This window comes from Triticum dicoccoides, chromosome 6B (genome assembly GCF_002162155.2).
Source record: "Triticum dicoccoides isolate Atlit2015 ecotype Zavitan chromosome 6B, WEW_v2.0, whole genome shotgun sequence".
NCBI classification, from domain to species: domain Eukaryota; kingdom Viridiplantae; phylum Streptophyta; class Magnoliopsida; order Poales; family Poaceae; genus Triticum; species Triticum dicoccoides.
The window spans coordinates 14,576,656-14,592,595 of record NC_041391.1 but is presented as its reverse complement, the minus strand read 5'-3'; the positions used below and the strand labels follow the sequence as shown (position 1 = coordinate 14,592,595).

Sequence of the window (15,940 nt, the reverse complement as noted above, 5' to 3'; positions counted from 1 at the left end):
GTGGTGCCCCCCTTCACAGTTTACTCCTCCGTTCATAGCGGCGTAGTGCTTAGCCGAAGCCCTGTGCGGATCACATCACCAACACCGTCACCACGCCGTCGTGCTGACGGAACTCTCCCTCGACCCTCTACTGGATCAAGAGTTCGAGGACCGTCATCGAGCTGAACGTGTGCTGAACACGGATGTGCCGTACGTTCGTTACTTGGATCAGTTGGATAGTGAAGATGTTCGACTACATCAACCACGTTAACATAACGCTTCCACTTTCGGTCTACGAGGGTACGTGGACACACTCTCCCCCTCTCGTTGCTATGCATCTCCTAGATAGATCTTGCGTGATCATATGATTTTTTTTGAAATTGCATGCTACATTCCCCAACAGTGGTATCAGAGCCAGGTCTATGCATAGATGATATGCACGAGTAGAACACAAAGAGTTGTGGGCGATAGTAGTCATACTGCTTACCACCAACGTCTTACTTTGATTCGGCGATATTGTTGGATGAAGCGGCCCGGACCAACATTACATGACCGTGTTCATGAGACTAGTTCTACCGATGTGCTTTGCACACAGGTGGCTGGCGGGTGTCTGTTTCTCCAACTTTAGTTGAATCAAGTTTGACTACGACCGGTCCTTGTTGAAGGTTAAAACAACACACTTGACGAAAAATCGTTGTGGTTTCGATGCGTAGGTAAGAATGGTTCTTGCTAGAAGCCCGTAGCAGCCACGTAAAACTTGCAACAACAAAGTAGAGGACGTCTAACTTGTTTTTGTAGGGCATGTTGTGATGTGATATGGTCAAGACGTGATGAGATATAAACTTCTGGGTTTTAACATCCTTGGCATGAACCATGGTCCTACTGTCCTTCAGTTCCTGACGAATCTTCGGTATCTCGAGGTTTTGCTCCTCCAGCTAGGCTACTTACAGCTTCTGGGTCCTGAGTTCACTAGTGCAGAACCGGCCTTTAGTGCCGGTTCGTAACGGCCTTTACTGTCGGTTCTCCAACTGGCACTAAAGAGTGGGGACTAAAGCCCCCCCCCTTTAGTACCGGTTCGTCACGAACCGGCGCTAAAGTGCAAACACGTGGCACGAGCTAGGCCCGGGTGGGCGTAGGGCTTTAGTGCCGGTTGGTAACACCAACGGGTACTAAATGTTTGGGTGTTTTTTAAAAAAAATTGCTTTAGTTTTGTGTTTTCAGTTTAATTTAGTGATTGTTTTACATTATAATGAGTTGTTAAATCATTAGGTGAAAGTACCGCTGATTAGTTTCGACTGGAGGATCTAGCTAGCTAGCTAGCTAAGTGATCTAGTATATGCCATATCGATATTATACTTGATCACCAAATTAGGTGATCAAGTATAATATATATGGATATGGCATATATATAGTTGATCACTTAGGTAGGATCCATCCAGCTGAAACTAATATGTGGTTTCTTTCATTAAATGATATAATAACTCATCATCATCATCATATTAATATAAAAACTCTTGCATCATATCATGAACATACTCTAGAGAGCTAGCTAGCTAAAAATCATCGTAGTCGTCATTATCACTATTTAATCATCATAGTCATTACCGCTATCTAATCACCACCAACAGTAGCTTAAAGAAGAAACATTCACTTGTACCAGAAGCAAAAATATCATCGAGTTCAACATGATTGTCATGATATTATAAGCGTTCATATATAACACCACAAAAGCAAACCACTCTTTGAGATTAAGTTCGGAATGAAGAACACGGACATGAAAGGACAAGTACTAATTAAGAGCAGCATGAACTAGCTAAATCACTCCTGCTAGCTACTCTCTCTCTGGTAAAATAGCATAGAATATGTATAGCTCTCCTAATTCATCATACTGGAGCATGCATATGAACCTGTCTCCTAATCATGGGCTGCGCTTCTCATTGCTGCCCCCTAGTACTTCTCTGCGATCGTTAACAATTTTCCTCTAATCTTTCACTATTAAGCATTCATCGCTTCTAGAAATCCTGAATGCATTCATGTGCAATGCAGAATATCTTGGCCGTAAGCTAACAATTGACATGCGACCTTTAGTCTCGATCCCCTGAGGCACAACTATCATCGGGAGTCCCTGTTGAAGAACATCATATAGTACTTAATTAATATACTTAGCAATGAAAGTTTAGCAAAAAAAATATATATGCAAAAGATGCACTGAGGGCAAATAGTAAAAATCTTACCATCATTCCTAAATAGATGTGACCGTAGTTCAATACCATCACTATTGGTCGCACGTTTTGAGTACTAACATTTCTAATTGCAGAAAGAAAATTTGTCTTGACAGTATGAAGATCCTCAAGCCATGAAACATAATGACTTATCTCCTCGCAGTTTAGTTCAGCTCCGGGACAGTAGTAAGTCCTGTGTACCAAGCGCCAGACATGTTTGCTTGAATGGAGATAAGCTGTCAATAGAAATTAGTTGTCAATTATTTTTGAATAAGCAATATCAAAGACAAAAATATAATTGAGAAGAACTCACATAATGGTAGAATTGGAGGCGTCTGCACATCGACCCATATGTCTCTATTACCTTCAATATCATCTTCCGGACGAATATCAAATGTTATAACCATACCAGGCTCAAATGCATAAGTCTTGCATAGTGCTTGCCAAGTTTTGCATTTAAAATAGGTGTACGTGTGTGCATTGTATACTTTGACGTTGAAAGTATAATCATGCTCAGTTTTCAGTTAAACTCTCTTTACCTCCATAGTTTCCATATCATTGAAACCTATCTTATCCAAGACAAAAAAATTTGCATGGTAGGGGATGCGCTAGTAGAATAGTGAAAATTAAAAAATATAAGTCAGGCAAATGAAGCATATATAAGTCATGCTTAATTAAGAAAACAAACATTTGTCGTTGTGACTTACTGTATCGAATTCGAAGGTCTCATCCAGCTTGATGCTGAATCGCCTATCATCAACAACGAAATTTCTGTCGCACTGGCCGCGCTGGTCTTCACAGTATTCGCACATAATGAAATTTTTTCCGTCGTCAGACGACATTTTCTATGTCCATATAGGCGAAACATTAAACACTTACAAATTCAACTAATTCAACTCATTCAACTAAGCATTTATTAAAAATAAACTAGTTATGTTAATTCAAACAATCTCATATACCTAAATTTTAATTAGTTCAAATAATCTCATATACCTAAATTTTCTTGCTAAAAATAAACTAGTTCTATTAATTCAACTAGTTCAACTAACAATTTACTAAAAATAAACTAGTTCTATTAATTCAACTACACTACAGGAATCAGCTACTTTGTCGTCTGCCAAGGCGGACGGCAAAGGCATGAACGGCGGACGGCAAAGGTCTTTGCCGTCCGCCGCGGACGGCAAACATGGACGATAAAGTAAGATCCAGCAAACAGCTACTTTGCCGTCTGCTTTCGGCGGCTGACGGCAAAGGGGCCTTTGCCATCAGCAGCTGACGGCAAAGAAAGCAGACGACAATAATTACGCTGTTAGTCCGTTAGGTGGCTAACGGCAGCCTTTGCCGTCCGCTGTTGACGGCAAAATTTGTCCGGCCTTTGCCGTCCGCCGAATGATGTCAGCTGGACGTCACTACACGGCAGGCCTTTGCCGTCCGCGGCTCTAGGCAAAGTGTCCAGATGCACGGACGGCAAATCTCCTTCTTTGCCGTCTCTGTCATTGATTTACAGTATGTTCAGCAATTCATATTCATATGTATAGCCCATGCATATATCACAAATATCTAACACAGACCACAGGAAAAAAAGAACATCACAAGATCATCCATAAAAACATATATATCGTACAACTTGTATCACAAAGTAAGACAAGATCACACAAATGTTGACAAATAAGATCACAAAGGTTGGCCTCCACATAACAAAAAACTTAGGTGACCATCATGGGATCTAGAAGCAACAACACCTAACCTACTGGATGGACACTGCGGTCCAGACCCAACTCCACAAGCACACTACATACTGATTTGCGACCGCGACGGTGATGCAACCACCACAACCAAAATTAAAAAGGCAAGGGAGGTGGGTGGTCCAAGTTGTTGTCTCCACGCCGCCTGTGTTTGCCATATCTAAATGCCAAAAGGTCCATATTGTGGTCATCAGCCTTCTTCATGCCATCAGCATGATCACCATTGCCTTCTGCACCCCATCATCATCAGGCTGATTTGCTGCTACCGCTCGTCCTCCTACTCCATCTGCATGGACAAGAGCAAGTTAGTTGAATGGCATGCACGATAAAATTGCAAGGCATATATATACATCTACATTAATTGTACTACAGTACAAATTTTGCATGGATGGGTTTGACTTCAACAGAGACTGAAGGAAGAGCATTTTCCCCTCCCAATCCAAAACCTGCTGTACAAGTACAGCTCTAAGAGAAGGAACTGTGGTACAACAAGAGGCGCTCCAAATCAAACTAAATCTTAGTTTCTTTATTTACCTAAGAAACAGCACAACCATAACTTCTGCCAAGCAAGCAGTTATCATACTATCAGCTAAAAGAAAAACAAAGGAAGATCACGTGTCACTTTCATGGAAAACATCAGAAGTAGATGATAGGCAGAAGTAGATGATCATCAAATTCCCTCACACTCAACAGTGAAAAATGCTACTACCATTGATAGTAAGGACTAACTATTCCCACTACCTGGATGCAGCGTCCTTCATTTTGCAAACAAAAAAAAGAGCACATTATCAAACTCCTTCACATACATAAATGAATAGCAGCAACCAAATTCAACGGTACACTGGTGGAAAAAAGGCCTTTGGTCGCGGTTCGCAACTGCCATTAGTCGCGGTTGCGCAACCGCGACCAAATAAGCGCGACTAAAGCCCCCCACCTTTAGTCGCGGCTGCTTAAGAACCGCGACTAACGGCCCGTCCACGTGGGCGCCAGGCGGCCGTCGGGGCGGAGGACCTTTAGTCGCGGTTCTTCTGGCCAACCGCGACTAAAGGCCGCCACAGGTTTAGGGTTTTAGCCCCCCCCCTAAACCTGTTTTCTGTTTAATTTGTATTGTTTTATTTCTTTTGTGCTTTATTTTAATTTTGAAGGAGTTTCATATATTCTACGGTACTACATACATGCATATGAATGTACAATTTCAAATAAATTTGAAATTAGAACCAAAAAGAATTCAAGAGGAATATACAATATATATTCAATATCATCGGATGACCATATACAATTTTGAACAAGTTTCCATACATGATTTAATGCATATAAAGTTATACGTCCTCGTAATAGTGTTCTCCTTTAGGATGGAGGACTTCCCTGCTGAACCATCCAGCTAGTTCCTCTTGAAGTGGTCGGAAGCGAGCTTCTGGACTAAGCATCCACCGGAGGTTATTCCTCTGAGCATTGGTATCACTCGCAACCCGCTCAGAGGTGTATCTCCGGATCATCTCACAGACATAGTATCCACATAGATTGGTCTCCGGTGGCTGAATATCCCCAGCATTCTTAGCCTTTAACATTTTGAATTCTAGCTCTTTTTTGAATTCACCGACCTTTGTATCTACGAACCGTCTCCAAACCCTACGAGGCAAAGAAAATTAAATGAACAAGAGAGTTATTAATTAGTTACTTGATATTAGGAAATGAACGAAATAGGCCGATCGATATAGAGCGCAAATGAATGAAAATAATTACTTCTGCAGCATTCTTCTCATGCCGCCCCAAAGCTTTGGATCCATATTCACAGAGTCGTGGATGAGACATTCTGAGGTGTTAACTTTAATTACTAGCAGAATCCAGTGGAACCTGCGGACACGATACATGCACAGTACGTCATGCATAACTCATCGATTAGCCGGCCACATACCATGCATGGAGTAAACAAAAGAGAATGTGCTCAAGACAGAAACACTCACTCAAAATGGTAAGGAAATAGAATATCACTTTTGAGTTCCTGCTTTGTAAGAAAGTGCCACAGGTCTGCCTCCACGTCGGCGGGGTGACGCTCCAACACATGTCCATTAACGATGTGTGGGTCAATGAACCCAACATCATGGATGCTCCTTACTCTGCATTCCTTAATCTTCATTCTGCATGTATAATAGCGGACACAACAATATAGTTAGGACATATATATAGTGCAGGCAATATGAACGAGATGGGGTAGAAATTAATAAATCACTTACAGAACGTAGCAACTGATGATAGATTTATCGAGCTCGCGCAGATTGAAAAGCTGGAACAATTCACTCAGTTCAATTTGTACATAGTAATGTTTGAAGTGATGCTCATGTCTAACTTCCGCATAAATATATTCTTTGGCGTTTTTATTTTTTATGTAACCCTTGTACCATTTCAGCAGACCTTTCATTTGTGGAGGTAGATCCTTTTCCTGCGCAGGCTCGACGAGAGGCCCATTCTTGACATATGTAATTACTACCTCCTTCACTGGCGCCTCATCAAGGCCTAACAGTTCACGAAGAGTAATACCTAAGTTGGCCGCTTGTTCTCTGGCACTCGTTATAGTCAATCCCTGTGCTGCCGCAGCTTGTATGATCTCGGGGGCATCCGGACAGAAGGCTTCCACTATAAGCGGGGCAATCGATTGTTTACTTTGTTCCCCGAGCTGGGCAACTTGTTTCCCGCTTTTTTTACTTTCGGCCTTCTCCCGCTCTTTGTTCTCCTTGAACATGAGTGCCTGCCCGCGAAGTTCACGTGCATAGTCGTTAGGCAGATTCTTCGCGGCTTGGGACGGTGTGCTCAAAAATGACTTAGCCCACTTCTTTTGCTCATCAGAAAATACTGGCTTGGGCTCGGGCTCTCTTTTCTTCTTGCAGTCCGCCTTCCATTTCTCCAAATCAGCAGCCGCGGCCGCGTCGACTTCCTCGGCACTACGTTCCCAAGGCCTTGTGGGGAGAGGCTTCAGTGATGGCTCCGGTACCTTTGTGGTCTTAGGTACATAAGGGTCCGGGTTAATAATCCAGGACTGCTTCTGCTTCTTTGCCGGAGGTGGATTGGGGGGCGGCGTCTGATCACCCGCCGGACGAGGACTGGGGGGCGGCGGCTGATCACCCGCCGGACGTTGTGGACTGGGGGGCAGCGTCGGCTGACGTGACGGAGGTGTAGGTGAACTGCCACCACCACCACCACCACCACCACCGCCACCGCCACCACCACCACCGTAGGGGGGTGGACTTGTTGTCCTTGGCGCCTCGCCTGGAAACTTGATAAACTTCTTTTGCCATAGAATGAAATGGCGCTTGACATCTCCAAGTCTTTTCTCCCCTTCAGGTGTAGCAATGTCAATCTCCAGGTCCTCAAACCCTTGGACTATGTCCTCCACCATGACACGAGCATAGCCATCTTGAATGGGGTTGTTGTGGTGGAGTGCTCCAGGTAAACATGGTAAAGCACTGCCGATGGCTACCTTCATGGACATGTTCCCGATAGGATAATACAGATGACATTCTTTCATCTCCTTTATATCGTCCACGGGGTAGCGAGGAGGCTCCGGTGAAGTAATTTCGACCACCAGAGGCTCCAGTGCAGTAATTTCGATCACCAGAGGCTCCGGTGCAGTAATTTCGATCGTCGGTGCATCTGCACCAGCCGGTGGGGCCTCCGTGGAAGCCACGCTGCTTCTCAGCTGCTGGCTTCCGAGATCCGCTGGATGATCTTCATGCTGCACCCGAGCTGCATCTCTTTCGGCTACTAGTACACTCATGGTTTTCTTCATCACATCCATTACCGATGCCAACCGCGCCACAACATCTGCTTCCCGATCCATCTTTCTCTTACGGCTTCTGTAACCGTACGGGTCATCGTTCTGGGGGAACCCTATTTTCCACGGAATGTGCCCCATGCCTCGTACACGTCCTCCGTGTTCAGGATTCCCGAGGGCTTTTGTCAGCGCGTCGTTCTCTCTGTTGAACTTGATCTTCCCCTGTTGAGCATCCCTCATTGCGTTAATAAGTGCTTGGGTGGGTTTAATTAATTTGCCCCGGTAAACACACTCCCCTGTCTCCGGGTTCAGCGTTCCCCCATGCCCGTACCACCAGCTTTTGGCCCTTGGGTCCCATCCCTCCGTACCTAGACGGATTCCTCGCGCCCTCAGCTCGTTCTCCATCTTCTCCAACCTAGGCACCCAAATGCGATACCCTCCTGGCCCCATAACATGATTGTACTCCTTCTTAGCCGCATTTTCCTTTTTTTTCGATATTTGAATGAACTGCTCTGATTTCTTTTGCTTCACAAATTCTGGCCAATCATGTTTCAGTTTCTCATATTGTCCTTTGAAATCCGGAGTCTTGTTCTGCTTGACAAAGTCATGGGCTAGATTTTGCTTGAATTTCCGGAATGCGTCGGCCATCTTATGAAGAGCGAACTGTTTGACTAGCCTCCTCCTCTCCTTGTTTTCCTCAATCTTGTTACCCTCCTCATCGAATTTGTTGTATTCCGGAGGTAGAACGAAATGTTCCATAAGCTTCTTGAAGCAATCTTTTTTTGTTCTCTTATCGACAAAAGTGAAACCATCAATTCGTGCCTTCTTTGGCTCATTCCACTCCTGGACGGTGATCGAGACGTTGTCTCTAACAATGGCTCCGCATTGGCTGACAAACTTGGTGGCGTTCTTGCGGGGCTCCAGCGGCCTGCCGGTTGCACTGTCGACAACCTCGATGGTGCATGTTTCTCCTTGTTTCATCGTCTTGGTTGCGCCACGCTGTGACGACGTACTCGATTGTTTCGACGATCCGGCCGAGGGCTAAAATAAGAAAGAGTCGCGCGCGTTAGTACACACATATTTATTCAAATCAGTTAGTTTGTATCACCAGAGGCTCAATGTATATATATACCTCGGCGCCGGAGGTGGTTGCTACTTCCATTTGAAGATCGTCGTTTATCGACGTTTGTTCGGCATCATCTTGCTGACGGCGCCCTTCATCTTCACCGTCAAGGTTCAGATAAGAAGAGATATCATCTTCTTCTTCTCCGGTCGGCACATATAGAATATCGCCGTTTATGATGCCGAACATATGTGCTTCACCGTCCGGATCATAGTTGTCCATAATCGGGTCAGCTCTATCGTCCGCCATTATGTCAGTCCTGAAAACATGTAGTAAAAACAAATTAATTAAGTGAAGAAGGGGGGCGGTGGCGGTGGCGGTGGCGAAAGGGCGGTGGCAAAAGGAGGGGGCGAGGAAGGGGTGGGAGAGGGTGTCGCGGTAGAGCGCGAGACGGGGCGGCAGACGACGGCGTCACGGAGAGGGGAGGCGAGGACAACACATTTATAACCCTCGCCGTCCCCTCTCGATCCCTAAAAAAACACCCACGATAAGCAAACATATTATAATCTTCTGACATGTCTGTCTTGTCCTCCACTCCCACGATGTTTCTTTTCCCTGAAAGAACAATGTGGCGCTTTGGATCATCGCATGATGTACTGATCGTTTTCTTATCTTTCCGTTTCCTCGGTTTGCTACTCATGTCCTTCACATAGAAAACCTGAGCGACATCTTTCGCTAGGACGAATGGTTCGTCAAGGTAACCAAGATTGTTGAAATCCACCATTGTCATTCCGTATTGCTGGTCCACCTTTACCCCACCTCCTGTTAGCTTGAACCATTTGCACCGGAACAAAGGGACCTTAAAGGAGGGTCCATAGTCAAGTTCCCATATCTCCTCTATGTAACCATAATATGTGACCTTTTGCCCATTCTCGGTTGCTGCATCAAAGCGGACACCACTGTTTTGGTTGGTGCTCTTTTTATCTTGGGCGATCGTGTAAAATGTATTCCCATTTATCTCGTACCCTTGGAAAGTCGTTATAGTCGAAGATGGTGTCTTGGCCAACATGTACAGCTAATCTACAACATCATTGTCATTCATTAAATGTTTTCTCAACCAACTGCCGAAAGTCTCCATGTGGGCCTTCCTAATCCAGGATTCAGGCTTCCCCGGGTTGTCCGAGCGTAAAATATTCTTGTGTTTCTCAAAGTACGGAGCCACCAAGCTGGAATTGGTCAGTACAGTGTGGTGTGCTTCAGTCAGAGAATGGCCGTCCATACATATCGTTGATTTCCTTCTGATCGTGCCTTTTCCACTTAGTCTCCCCTCGTGCCGCGATCGAGGAAGACCAATCGGCTTAAGGTCAGGAACAAAGTCAACACAAAACTCAATTACCTCCTCATTTCCATAGCCCTTGGCGATGCTTCCTTCTGGCCTAGCACGGTTACGAACATATTTCTTTAATACTCCCATGAACCTCTCGAAGGGGAACATATTGTGTAGAAATACAGGACCGAGAACGAAAATCTCTTCGACTAGGTGAACCAGGAGGTGCGTCATAATATTGAAGAAGGATGGCAGGAACACCAACTCGAAACTGACAAGACATTGGATCACATCGTTCTGTAACCGTGGTAGAACTTCTGGATTGATTACCTTCTGAGATATTGCATTGAGGAATGCACATAGCTTCACAATGGCTACTCGAACATTTTCCGGCAGGAGCCCCCTCAAAGCAATCCGAAGCAATTGCGTCATAATCACGTGGCAGTCGTGAGACTTCAGGTTTTGGAACTTTTTCTCCGCCATGTTTATTATTCCCTTTATATTGGACGAGAATCCAGACGGGACCTTCATACTGCTCAGGCATTCAAAAAAGATGACCTTCTCTTCTTTGGTCAGAGCGTAGCTGGCACGACCTTGAAACCATTCCGGATGCCGGTCATCAGGGTCTTTCAAACGTTGCTGGTCCTGCCGTGCTTCCTTTGTATCATTTGTCTTCCCATACACGCCCAAGAAGCTTAGGAGGTTCACGCAAATATTCTTCGTAACGTGCATCACGTCGATTGCAGAGCGGACATCTAGGACTTTCCAATATTCTAGCTCCCCGAATATAGATTTCTTCTTCCACATGGCTGCGTGCCCGTCAGCTCCCTTCGGAACTGATTGTCCGCCAGGACCCTTTCCAAAGATGACTTTCAAATCCTTGACCATATCAAATACCTCAGCACCAGTGCGTTCCGCAGGCTTCGGCCGGTGATCTGCCTTGCCGTTGTAATGCTTGCCTTTCTTTCTTACTGGATGAATTTTCGGAAGAAATCGACGATGCCCAAGGTACACGTTCTTCTTACAATTTGGCAAATGTACACTTTCAGTCTCATGTAAGCAGTGCGTGCATGCATTGTATCCCTTATTTGACAGTCCCGAAAGGTTACTAAGAGCAGGCCAATCGTTGATGGTTATGAAAAGCAACGCTCGTAGGTCAAATTCCTCTTGTTTGTGCTCATCCCACACACGGACACCACCCCACAGCTGTAAAAGTTCATCAACTAATGGCCTTAGGTACACATCGATGTCGTTGCCGGGTTGCTTCGGACCTTGGATGAGCACTGGCATCATAATGAACTTCCGCTTCATGCACAACCAAGGAGGAAGGTTGTAGATGCATAGAGTCACGGGCCAGGTGCTATGGCTGGAGCTCTGCTCGCCAAAAGGATTCATGCCATTCATACTTAGAGCAAATCTTATGTTCCTTGCGTCAGCTGCAAAATCTTTGAACCATCTGTCGATCTTTCTCCATTGCGTTCCATCTGCGGTGTGTCTCAACTCCCCGTCCGACTTACGGTCCTCTTTGTGCCATCGCAACAACTTGGCATGCTCTTTGTTCCTGAACAGACGTTTCAACCGTGGTATTATAGGAGCATACCACATCACCTTGGCGGGAACCCTCTTCCTGGGTTTCTGGCCCTCAACATCGTCACCAGGGTCATCGCCTCTGATCTTATAACGCAATGCAGTGCATACCGGGCATTCATTCAAATTCTCGTATTCACCGCGATAGAGGATGCAGTCGTTGATGCATGCATGTATCTTCAGAACCTCTAAACCTAGAGGGCAGACAACCTTCTTTGCTTCGTACATACTGGCGGGCAACTCGTTATCCTTTGGAAACATATTCTTCAACATTTTCAGCAAGTTTTCAAATGCCGAGTCAGCTACACCTGCCTCTGCCTTCCATTTCAGCAATTCCAGTGTGCAGCCCAGCTTTTTCAGACCATCATCGCATCCGGGGTACAGCGCCTTTCTGTGATCCTCTAACATGCGATCCAAATTCTCCCTCTCATTTTCAGTTTCGCAGCGTCTCCGTGCATCAGCAATGGTCCGACCAAGATCATCAACGGGATCATCACGTGCCTCTTCTTCACCTTCCCCTTCACCTTCAGCATCCTCCATGAAAGTATCACCGAAATGAGCAAGATAGCTTTCATCGATGAAATCATCCCCTTCTTCATCTTCTTCCATTATAACCCCTCTTTCTCCATGCTTGGTCCAACAATTATAGCTTGGCATGAAACCGTGCCGAAGCAGATGCATGTGAACATCTCTTGAGGAAGAGTAACCCTTCTGATTCTTACAGATAACACATGGACAGATAACAAAACCCCCCTGCTTGTTCGCATTAGCCACTACGAGGAAATCTTTCAAATCCGTAGTGAACTCGCCGGAGAGTCGGTTACCGTACATCCATTGCCGATTCATCTGCATTATTATAATATAAAATATATAATTAACCATCATGCATTTGTTAAACTAACTAGCTACAAACAATATAAATTAAACAATGAACTGCACACATGCATATTTTATCAATGACACATCAAAGGTTCATCAAGTTGCTAACCGCGATCGAGGAGTGTGGCTCCAACACTTCATGTCATGTTTGTTTCATGCTCTTGGGGCATTTCATCAAACACCTTATGTGCATAAGAGGAACCAAAAGCAAACCTACACCCACTTGTGAAGAGAATGGCTCCAAATGGCTAAGTGTTGGCTGCTGGATGGGTATATATAGGGTAGGGGCTTTAGTTGCGGTTGGCCTGGCAAACCGTGACTAAAGGTGCCCGAAGGCCTTTAGTCGCGGTTGTCCTGGCCAACCGCGACTAAAGACCCTCACGTGCGCCAGCTGGCCACCGAGCGCCCTGGGCCCAGGCCTTTGGTCGCGGTTCACCTCCAGAACCGCGACTAAAGGTCCCATTAGTCGCGGTTCCTACAGCTTCGCGACTTATGGGGCTGGACGGAAGCCTGTTTTTCCACCGGTGGTACTACCAAAATCAAATTACTAATATAATAGATGGACGCCCATCATCAAAATTGTTAACATAATCCAAGAAGTTCAGTAGCTAGTATTAATTAATATAATCTAGATGATTAAGAGGAGCAAGCACGGATTGGGTTTGAAGCACTCAAGTTACATCTAGCGCTGCTTGAGGATGGTCTCCTACAAGGGTCCAGACCTCATCTTCTCGTCGATCTTGAGGATGGTCTCCTACAAGGGTCCTACGAGTAGCCTTTTTATCATGAAAGGAGTACAAGTAGCATTGCTTTGATTCTAATTGTAATTCCTAGTTGATTATCAAAATTCTGTATGAGCAAATATCCATTGCCAAATACTCCTACATGACAGATCTAGCACATGACCAAAATAAGTGCTCCATAGCCACAACCGGACTGACCAAAATGCAACTAAATATGACCAATAACTACCAATTCATGGATGATCTGAACCTGTACCCGCCGATGCTCGCCGTGGACTCTGCCATCAGTGCCGAGACGCCGCCGTTGAGAATCTTGAAGGGCTGCGACCATCCCGACCACGCCGACGTTGCTGTGCCCGCAGCAACAGCAGCTCGACGCCGCCGGGGCCTCCTCTAAACAAGACTGAAATAAAAAGCATGTATCTGCATGTAGAGTCATTTGAAGTTCGTTTCATCAGTAGGAGTGCAAGTGGCAGCCCGCTTCGTCCCACGAAACTCATCCATTAGTTCAAAATTTGCTCAACATTTGCCTAAAAGTAACACTACATTTGTACTACTATGTTACTGTCCACTAGCCCGCCACACTTGCATTGCATCCTTAATCCGAAGCGATTGATGAGCTAGCTAATGAATGTCGTTTTGCTTGTACCACATAACTAGTCAGTTTTGTGCTGCCTTTTGATCCCTAACCTGTGACGCGAAGGCTTTCTGGAGCTACTGCCGAAGCAGTGCTCTGAACTGGCGGGCTGCAGCCAGGGTCTCGTCCAGCTTGGCCTTCTTAGCCATGAGGTCGGCCTTCCTGGCTTCCGCAGCCCCGATCCCGGCGTCGTCCGAGTGCAACCCGCTGCTCTGCATATCAAGGGAGGCACCTCCACGCTGAACTTAACATGCAAAGCAGCACACCATGACCATCAGAATCAAGCATCAATTCATCAGAATCAAGTTGGGGCTAACACTTGAGTTGGGCTGCGGCGTCTCGATGACGCGGACGGAGTCTCCACCACCCGTGGCGGCCTCGCAGAGCTCTACGGCGGCCGAGGCGACGGGGAATCATCGCCTCTGGGACCACCAGGTGGAGGCAGAGGTGGAGAGGGACCGGGAGGAGGACGGTGACGAGGAACTAGGCCAGGAGGCTGCTCGTGGGATTGAGAAGTGGCTACAGCCGGGGTGGATGGAGGCTGTGGAGATGACGGCCGGAACTCCTCCATCTCCTTCCTCTTGGACTCGTAGAAGCGGTCCCACTCCTCCGCCTTCTGCTGCGCGTCCTCGATCTCGCCGTTGGTCGAGCTGATGTCGCGGGTGACGGCGAGGCGGCGCGCGTGGGTGGCGTCGATGCCAGCGCGGGCGGCAAGGGCGCGGGAGGCGAGGTCTACAGCGCGGTGCTCGAGGAGGAGGCGGCGCCGCTCGAGGCGGCGGGCGGCGGCGGCCTTGGCGGCGAGGAGGCGGGACTCTCCTGGGCGAGGAGAGAAACCGGTCGGTGGAGATGGTGAGCAGGGAGAGGTGACCTCGGGGAGGAGAGCTGGGCGGTGGGGAACGGCGGGGATCGCCGAAATCTGGTGGCGGCGTGGGGTGGAGAAAGGGGATCGAGGAAGACGAGAGAGATGGGATCCAACGTGGGTGTGTGTGCGCGTGGGTTGGGCGTGTGTGCATCGTGGGTGGGGCCCAAGGCTGTGTGGGTCGTGGGTGGGTGGGTGCCGGGGGCGGCCGTTAGATACGTTAGGTTATTTTCTTTGCCATCTGCTTTCGGGCTCTTTGTCGTCCGCTAGCAGACGGCAAAGAAAGTGGTCGTTAGTTTTTTCATTAGTGGATGCCACTTCCTTTTTTGCCGTCAGCCAGTGGACGGCAAAGATTCTTTGCCGTCAACCAGCGGACGGCAAAGAAATGACAGATGGCAAAGACCTTCTTTGTCGTCCAACATTTGTTTGCCGTCAGCTTCTTGGTAGCTGATGGCAAAGAACGTCTTTGCCGTCCGCTAGCTGACGGCAAAGAATTTGCAGACGACAAATTCCCTGATTCCAGTAGTGCTAGTTCAACTAATCTCATATACCTAAATTTTCTTACTAAAAATAAACTAGTTATATTAATTCAACTAGTTCAACTAAGCATTTACTAAAAATAAACTAGTTATATTAATTCAAATAATCTCATATACCTAAATTTTAATTAGTTCAAATAATCCCATATACCTAAATTTTCTTGCTAAAAATAAATTAGTTCTATTAATTCAACTAGTTCAACTAAGCATTTACTAAAAATAAACTAGTTCTATTAATTCAAATAAGCTCATATACCTAAATTTTAATTAGTTCAAATAATCTCATATACCTAAATTTTCTTACTAAAAATAAACTAGTTCTATTAATTCAACTAGTTCAACTAAGCATTTACTAAAAATAAACTAGTTATATTAATTCAACTAGTTCAAATAATCTCATATACCTAAATTTTCTTACTAAAAATAAACTAGTTCTAATTCATCTAACATTAACATTTATAACATTCTAAAAATAAACTAGTTATATTAATTAATTCATCTAAACAATAGGAAACAGAAAATAAGTAAAAAAAAATGTGTGTGTGTGTGTGTATGTGTGTATACGTTCATGTATGTGTGTGTAGTGTGTGT

General features: G+C 45.7%; 1 protein-coding gene and 1 long non-coding RNA gene across 2 annotated transcripts; both read right to left on the bottom strand.

Moving 5' to 3' along the window:
- Positions 1-3,797: 3,797 nt before the first annotated feature.
- LOC119320145 lies at positions 3,798-14,391 on the bottom strand. Its single transcript, XR_005154822.1, has 3 exons — positions 14,005-14,391; positions 13,565-13,737; positions 3,798-4,232 (listed from the first exon to the last, which is right to left on the bottom strand). It is a non-coding gene; the product is annotated as an uncharacterized LOC119320145 (long non-coding RNA).
- Positions 14,392-14,438: 47 nt separating this feature from the next.
- Positions 14,439-14,948, bottom strand: LOC119320550 (the record flags this gene model as incomplete). The annotated part of the gene is made up of 1 exon (XM_037594605.1): positions 14,439-14,948. A coding segment is annotated over one exon (510 nt), but the record flags the coding sequence as incomplete, so codon positions are not given.
- Between the last annotated feature and the right edge of the window lie 992 nt (positions 14,949-15,940).